We start from the raw sequence: 8,375 nt of genomic DNA, 5'->3' as shown, positions 1-8,375 counted from the left end.
TGCTGGTGAAGATGAATGACATACAATACTAATATACAATAACAAAAATACTTCTGTTAACTCTGTGAAAGCACCTTTTAGGACTGTAGATATTTTTCCTCTTACCAGAAAGTAAGAATCACTTAATGAAAACAAACACGTAAGCCTTCAAGTTTAAAAGCATTCTCCGTTTTGTGGTGCGGGCGATAAACAGGATTACAGCTGTGCTGGCAGGAGGGATCCAGCAGCATGTGACATGTGGTTTGACAGAATATGGATGGGTCTGGCTTATGCCCCTTCCTCTGCCAGTGGTACGCTCCCGGGGTCTCTCTCCGAGGTGGCACTGGTCCTTTGGAAAGCTGATCAGCACGGAGGTAAAGGCAGGATGCTCCAGAGAGTGATTTTCGTGGAGTAAAGTGGATGATCAACAGCAGCACCACTGGGAAGAGTGAGAGAGGGAGGAACATCACGGCATCCAGGGGCTGGGAGCCTAAGTCAGGAAGGGGGGGAAGGAGAAAGATCGCCTTTTACTGAGGAACAGCATGATTTTCCCCTCTCCCTCTTGAATTCTAAAACTTGAAACACCAAGAACACTATGGATTTACGCTTTTATAGATCAGTCCAGTCTGGACACTGAAATAAAAGCAGCTGTGGAGCTCTAAGGGGGATGCTTTATACGGAGTTTGTGAATAAGGTACGTCCTGTTTCTCCTTCTGTTCTTATAAGATGCTGCATGTATAGGTGTGTACATGCTAAATATGCAGGTGCAAAATTGCATGCATATATGCACATCTGGGTGCTTACACTATGTATTTTCACTGTATTCTTAATTTAGGTCCGTCTTCATAGCAGCTTCACTAATACTTAGTTTCACATAGAATTCTCCTTCCTGTGGAATAAATTGTTTCATCATAGGAATAAAGATTTTAGGGTGTAGCCTTCTGAAATGTATCTGAGAAAGTCAGGAAAATATTCTGAAAGTTTTGGTATTTAGTGTTTGCACAGTGTCCTTTATTTCTTTCTCTCCTCCACCCCACTTGATGGCATTAGAGTCTCTAGGCATGTGTGATATAACCAGAGATAATTTAATGATGTAACGTGCCTGAGCACTGTAATAGGATTTTGATAAATCTTGTGGGTTTTGGACTGGTGTTTCCTTTAGTCTTTTTGGAGGTCTGTACAAATCTGGCATTACCTTTATTACAGAATGAATTTGGAAAAAAGAATAATTTTGTCTTCAGGCAATATAAGGAGCTGCAAATATTGATTTGATTTGATACTATCTGATTAATACTGATTTGATACTGATTCTTGGTTAATTGCAAAGTATGATATTTAAACCAGTGTCCCTAAACACTCCCTTAAAACAAGAGAGAAAGTATTTGCAGAAACTGTGTCCATGTCCCTTCCTCACAGCTTTGCTTGTTCGTAGAGAGAAGGCAATTGCCTGGAGTTGTAAGTCAGCACAGTGTTGTGACAGCACTGTACACCAAAGAAAAACCAGCTCTTTGTATTTAGCAGAACTCTAAACTGCATTTAATTGCAAATTAGCACTGAAGTACTCGTCTGAGAGTCGGGCATCGCAAATCCTAGTGTTTGCATGCAGCCGGAGGGTGTTGAGCTGCTGAGCTGGATGCAGGCACCTTGTGCCCGGCTGCACCGAAGTTTGCAGTGAGGAACTTGCTTCAGTAGTAAACAGGCAACAAAAAGGACAATTTTAATATCGGACTCAGCCTGTAATAGGAGAAGAGAGATCCAGCAGAGAGAGGGAGGGAAAGGGAGTCAGCATTTCCAAGTTACATTCCCAGCCTATGACTCGCTAAATCACTAAGCCGCTCTAATTAAGTTTATGAGCTAGAAAATAGTTATGCACGTATTTTCTCAGGCCTTATTGTTTTACATGAGAAAGGATCAGATGAGATTTTCTATGCTGGTCTGCCAGGAAGCCACTTGTTTCTCCTTGGGACAGGATCAGGCTTTTTGTGTGTCTCCAGGATGCTTGTTTAATGGACAAGCAGCTAGTGATGTCAAAGTGGAGGAATAGAATTTCTCTGCAATAGGAAACCTCCACCTAAAAGTCTTCCAGGAGCCTAAACCAATATTGCAGGTCCTGTATCTCGTGAGGTGGCATTGCCTTTCTGTTCTTCTTTAGCTGATCTTGTCTGTATAGCTTTTTCTTGATGATTGCTCTCCTGCGGTGCTACTGTCGGGGTACCGTTTTCTTGGTTAAAATTGTACTTGCTAGGTAACTTAGCCCCATTTTTGTCCTCTCTAAACCATGCCTTGACTGTGTCCACTTTTCCTTTTCTTCTAGGCAGTCTCTGCTGATTGCGTAGCTCCTGTGTTTGAGCGGCACATGCTTTTTTTGACAAGTCAACCTCAGGAAAGCAGGAGTGTGAAACCTGGTTTGTTGCTGGTGCACTGTAGGTACCACAGAAGTAGTCAATAAAACCTTTGCGGCCTCTTCAGACCCTGTGAAATGTTTGCTTTATTTTCTTTTGGTTGGTTTTGGCTCAGGTTTATAGAGACACCCAAATTCCCTCTGCAAGATTAGGAGAAGGGCAGAGCCAGATACCCAGCATGTTTAAGTCAGCGTTACTCCACTGTAGCAGATTCACACAGCTGAAGGTATGTTCGCCACCAGGACCCCCATTAAAACCAGTGCAAGAAAACATCGTCCTGTCTGCCCCAGCCAAGAGCAGTGGTGTGTGCCCTGAAATTCATAAGCAGGGGGAACTCAGACATGGATGCAAGGAAATGCTGATGTGCCGGAGGGCTCCCTGGGGATACGAAGGGAACACAGATCTTTTTGGCTCTTGAAGTTGAGGAACTATTCCATGAGGGCTTGAATCTGCAGACGAATTTTTTTAATCTAAACAAGGTCCCTGGTACAATGTGTTTGTCTTGGGCAAGCTGTGAATGCATTTTGGGTGCTGCCTTCCCATGCCCCTTGGTGAGGGTGCTGGAAATGCCCTCTGCTGTGGGAACTGGCTCAGGTGCAAGGTGCTGCACGGTGTGTTGTTGTGATGTTGCTGTGTATGATGCTTTGCAGTTAGGTTGATTTTATGAACGAAAACCCAAACAGAAGGAAATCTGTATTATTGTCTATCAAATACATACATGGCTCTTCATTTTAATTTTTGTTCCCAAATGGAGTTTCTCTCAGTGCTTCTGTCCATAAATAATGCTTGAGTTTGAATTCAAGTTCTTCTGAATTTCACTTACTGTTTTCCTCTTGCCTTTCTTCTCCTACATCTCTTGAAATTCATTTATATTTTGTGCTATAATACCATGGTGACTTTCAAGTTTTTTTGAGACCCTAAAAAGCACTGCTGATGCCCAATTCTTGCCAAAGCAATGGCACTAGTTGACATGTAAGTGGACTTCTCCATATGTGTGTTACCTGTTCAAGGCATTTGAATTGTCTTCCCTGTGCACAATCCTGCTCATAATCCATTTTGCATTAACAAGTCTTTTATAAAGGCTGAATTCAACAGATTATTGAATCTACACTAATTACACTCCTAAAATACTGAAATTAATCCCTAATATTATTCCTCTTCAAAAGGATCTACCTATATCAGATATTAAGGATTTTGGGGGAAATGAGTCTCTGATCTAACAATGTGAGTTGTTTAAGAAGTGAGTGGTCTCAAGTTTCTTTCCTTCAGAATTTTAATTAACCTCAGGAAAAAATTGCCTAGGGAGGCGATTGTTAAGGATAGACTGGACAGTCATCTGTACCAACATAATTAGCATTTATCCTGCTATGAAATAAAATGGGTGTTTGCTTCATGTCCTCACCAGCCTGTTTTTCAGTCATAAGGGTTGTAACAATTGTATGCCACGATTTCTTTTCTCAGCGCCTGCCTTCTGCAGGGTGCAAAGCCCCAGTCACCACTCAGCTGGTTCTCCTCAAAATACCACCCAATCTTCCAAAATCATCACTGAACATCGTGGTTCTGCCCTCTTGGAAACCACGTGCAGGGGGGTTTATTAGCAGCCAGAGTGAACAGTTAAAAGATTTATCTTCCTAATCACAGGTGACTGTTGTAAAGGCTGCTTCTCTCCCCATCTTGCTCAAATATACTGCTATTTTCAGAAGAAGGAAATTTTCCATGATTTGCATGCGCCAGCACCTTCAGATTCTGCTCCTGGACACACACATTTATCTGGCTTCTGTCAGGGATATTAGCAGGCATTACACCACAGAGAGAATTATTTGTTGTTTTGTTGAGCTATAGGAAAACAAACCCACAAATAAATTGTAAAATTCAGATGACTTCAGGCTTGTGGAGGTTGTTACATGCCCTTTGGATACTGAGGGCTAACTGCATAAATACAGCAATTTGACAACATAATGATTGTGATTTCTCACATCAAAAATTGAAAACATAACAGGCTGCTGAGATGAATCTGAAATTTCAGTTTTGATCTTCTTATTGTAAATAAATCACTTGTCTTCCAAAGATGCTATCCTGGGGAAAAAAACAGCTTCAGGCAGGTCTCCGAGTATGAGATCACCTGCAAAATCAAAGTCTGTTGTGACTGGAGCTGATAATTTCATTCTTACTTCATAAAAGCATTGCATGCCTTCACATCTCTTAGGACAGCCTGTGGTTTATAATAATTTTCCAAAACAGCAGAACACATTATTCTTTCTCATATCACAGACTTGAGAGCCATTACACCACCACACATTAGTCCATTGGCCCACCTCTGCTGTAGATACAAATTCACTCTGTTTTCCTTCTGGGGGAAGAGGTTTAACAATTTGCTGAAAATTGCCCATCAAGTAGAAGAAGCATAAGCCTCTGCAGGACCCGGAAGGTTGCTCTGTGCCTGGTCCTCCAGACCTTCCTGGAGAAGAGTAGGGGACTGTAAGAATCTCCTTCTGAAGATGGGAAAACAGCTGGACTAGGATGGAAAAGATGGACAGTGGCAAAGCCATGGTGTTTGATAAAATATAAATGGACAAAACCACAGCTGGGACAGATTGTGCCAGCATTTTGCAGCTGCTGAGACAGCAATTACTGTGAAGCTCCTGTCTTCTCCAGATGATGTTCTAGAGGCAGATGTGACCTTAAGCTCACAGGCTAGAGTTTGCTGGGGGCATGGAAAGTCTCGTGCTGTGCCTGCAGTGTGCCAGCCACTGAGAGGTCTACAAAACCCTGAAACCAAAAGTCAGTGCCCAATAAATGACAGGTAATGGTCAGGTCTGTTCTGGTTGCTGTCACTCACCTCCTGCAAAATGTCCTCCTTTTGGCAGCCCCAGGTGAAAATTCCCTATATTTGTCCAAGCCTTAGAAAAACCATCAGGTGGTCAGTGCCTTGCAGGAGCAACCAAGTTTTTTCTCCCCACTCCTTCAGTGCCTCCCTATAGGAGGAAAAGATCAGGAAGGTTGCTGCTATTCTGCAGTCTGCTTCTTTCTTGAAAGAAGTGGGGATGGCATGTCCTTGCCTTCCTCAGGGTGAGAAAAGCCTGTCCAAGCCACAAAGGACATGGTGAAACACCCTACTGGGAGACGAGGAGATAGTGGGGAGCAAAACTGATGTAGGGCTGGCAAAACTGCACGGGTTAAGCCAAGGCAAAAACCCTCAAATTGCTTTTGTTTTTAGGCTCAGAAGTTTTGAGGCTTGATATTGCCGTTTTGTAGTGTCTGAGTCAGGATTTGGATCTCCTGAGGTTGGTTATAGTGGAATAGGAGCATTTTAAAGAATATATTATTTAAAAGCAGAATTGTTTGTATTAATTAAATATGAATGTCTGCAGCACAAGAATAAGCACAAGTCCATTTCTAATAGGAAGCAGTAGATTTGTGTCTTTTGTTATGGTTTTAAATCTGTTTTCGCAGGCACTGGGGGCCTTTCAGCATGGGATGTGCTGGAAAGATGGTCTGTAGATGAGCTAAATGGTGGGCAGTGGTGTAGCGCGCTCTGTTCCCACACTTTGGTCATTGGAGACCTACTGCAGAGTGGAATCCTTTTGTGTTGCGAGAGAGTAAGACAAAACCAGTCCTTGATAACTGGTTTATTTCCCAGTGCTTGTCCAAGTGTGCCTATCACACTAGATAAAGCACTCATGTTGCAAAACACTTTTTGAGAGCTTGGGTTTGAATCTATGCTTATTAATCAGAATCAAGGACTCAATTAAAAAATGGCTTGTCTTATCATTCACTTTGTGGTTATTTTCACATATTTGCCTTTTTCTTCTTTTTCTTTTTTTCTTGAGTGCTAGCACTGAAAAATGTGCAGCCTTGGGAAAGCGAAGGTCCTCAGCAGCAACAGTTTTGCTCTACAGATCCACTGCTGTAGGCCTGTGCTGCTTACTAATGTAAAAGTCGCTGTAGGCACTCACATAACTACTTCTAACTTTACTTTTGTCTCATTTTTTTTGGTAATTATTACATTGTTTCAAAACTCAGTAATAAGTCTTACTGCATACTTTTAAAGCTGAAAGGAAATAGAAGCACCTAATCAGGGCTTTACCTGAAAATTTGGGTTTCACCTCTCAGCAGGGTGTTTAGCCTGAGATCAGGGCCACGTACATCTGAGTGCAGCTTTTCTCTTGCCCATGCCTTTCCAGTGTTGCTATGTGATGTCACGTTATGTTGCTTGGACAGATCTTTTGTGATAGGCAGGCATAAAATATTTTCTTAGCATCAACATACAGAAAGCTGATGTTCCAAAAGCTCTCTGATTCTCTGTCATAGGAGAAGTACGAGACATTGCAATTTTACTGATTTCTGTCGTTATTAGCACAAAAGCAGCAGTCTGATGAAGAGGCACAGTACCCAGCTGAAATGTAGGAAATGTTAGCTTAAACTTTAATCTTAGTGACTTCAAAGGGATGGTTCCCCTTCAACAGGTGTGAGAATCTACCCGAGAATAACAAGCAGCCTGGTGATTAAACAAGTCTGCCAAGGATAAAAGACAGACTCCTAGTCCATAGTCTTCAGACTTTAGCCCTAAACTAAGACTAAATCAAGACCTTCTTTCTTAAGGAAATCTCTTCTACAACGTTAGGAGGTTAAACAAAAAAAGAAAAAAGAAAAAGAAAAGAAAGAAAGAAAAGAATAGTGCTCTGTGGTTGTTTTGAAATAAGTTTTCTGGTCACTGTTAATTACATTCCTAAATACAACAGCTAGCTGGACTCCTGGGAAATACTTGGCTAGGGATGTATGTCATAGAAATAAGTTTTGGCATTCATCATCAAACTGAGTACTGAGGAAAATGAGTACTGAGAAGCAGCGATGTAAAGGGTGAAGCAGTGTTTGTCCCCAGGTGTGCTGGACTCGTGGTCTGTGTTATCAGAGTAGCAGCCAGAATGGGTGTAGGAGCGCAAGGCAAAGCCCACTGGGGGCCTTTACCTGTGCCTCCACAGCCCATGCTTGTGAGATGGGGTCCACGAAATACACAGGAGAAGTTTAGAGTAAAAACTACACTATGAATTGAGATCCAGCAGACACTGAGAACTGACTAACTTTGTTCTGAAGACTCTAAGAAATAGATGACATTAGACAAATTAACAAAAAAAGATCTTGCCCCTTTTTTTTCTTTTAAAAGAAAGGCACTAATGTATCCATTAAGCTTTTGTCTTTTACTGACTCAGATAAAACTATTTATAGTTTTATTGTTTTTTACATATCATGAAAGGGCAGAAAGTTGTTTTCTTAATTAACACAATTGATAATATCATCACTTTAGCTGTGTTAATTCTTTTAAAATGAGCTCCACTAATTCCTTCTGAGGGGGTGCTGGGTGCACGGACATCTTCTGTTTCACTCTACCATTTAGCCCTTAGTAAATTCAAAAGTAAATTTTGCCTGTGAGCTACAACATGCTTTTAGTTTTTTTCAGATTTTTTTTTCTTTGAAAATAGTTGGTATTAATATTTCCTTCATTTGTCTGCAAAGTTACAAAAATACTTTCCCCACTTCATACCAGTTTGGCTGTTCTACATAAACTGAACGCATTCATTTTTGGCAGGCTAACAGAATAATAATGATTGTTTTCTTACTAATTTAGATTAAAGACTTCAGTTTTTGCCAGTATCTGCCAATATTTAACCGAGCCACATGGAAGAAGGCTTAATCTGAATCTGGGTTCAAGTATACCCTGTTTGTAGCTTCCCAATATGTTTTAAGAGGTCACAGGAACTTGCAAGCAATGAAGCCTGGTACAAATATGAATCACTGAAGTTTATATTAAAATAACATTTCAGAGTTCCTGCCCCTGACTCAGTTTTTTTAGGGGCTGTGGATCAGAACCTTTATGGCTTTTATCAGGCATGTAATGCTGTGGTATCTTAAAAAGCACATATATAAACGAAACCAACAGTTAGTTCAAATCTTGGTTCCTGAAATAATTCACCTGGGAAAATGCACATTCCCTAC

At 41.2% G+C, this 8,375-nt stretch overlaps 1 protein-coding gene across 1 annotated transcript in view; it reads left to right on the top strand.

Annotated features, from left to right (window-relative positions):
- Nucleotides 1-244: 244 nt before the first annotated feature.
- OPN5 (opsin 5) overlaps nucleotides 245-8,375 on the top strand; it is a 38,509-nt gene continuing 30,378 nt past the window's right edge. Inside the window, exons 1-2 of the mRNA XM_005239189.3 lie at nucleotides 245-673; nucleotides 2,294-2,402. Coding sequence (XP_005239246.2) covers nucleotides 647-673; nucleotides 2,294-2,402 — 136 coding nt within the window. The 5' untranslated portion in view covers nucleotides 245-646. The remainder of the gene's footprint in view (nucleotides 674-2,293; nucleotides 2,403-8,375) is intronic.

This window comes from Falco peregrinus, chromosome 7, assembly GCF_023634155.1.
Source record: "Falco peregrinus isolate bFalPer1 chromosome 7, bFalPer1.pri, whole genome shotgun sequence".
In the NCBI taxonomy this organism is placed as follows: Eukaryota; Metazoa; Chordata; class Aves; order Falconiformes; family Falconidae; genus Falco; species Falco peregrinus.
Note: the sequence above shows the minus strand (reverse complement) of the source record. Positions and strands in the feature narration are given on the sequence as shown.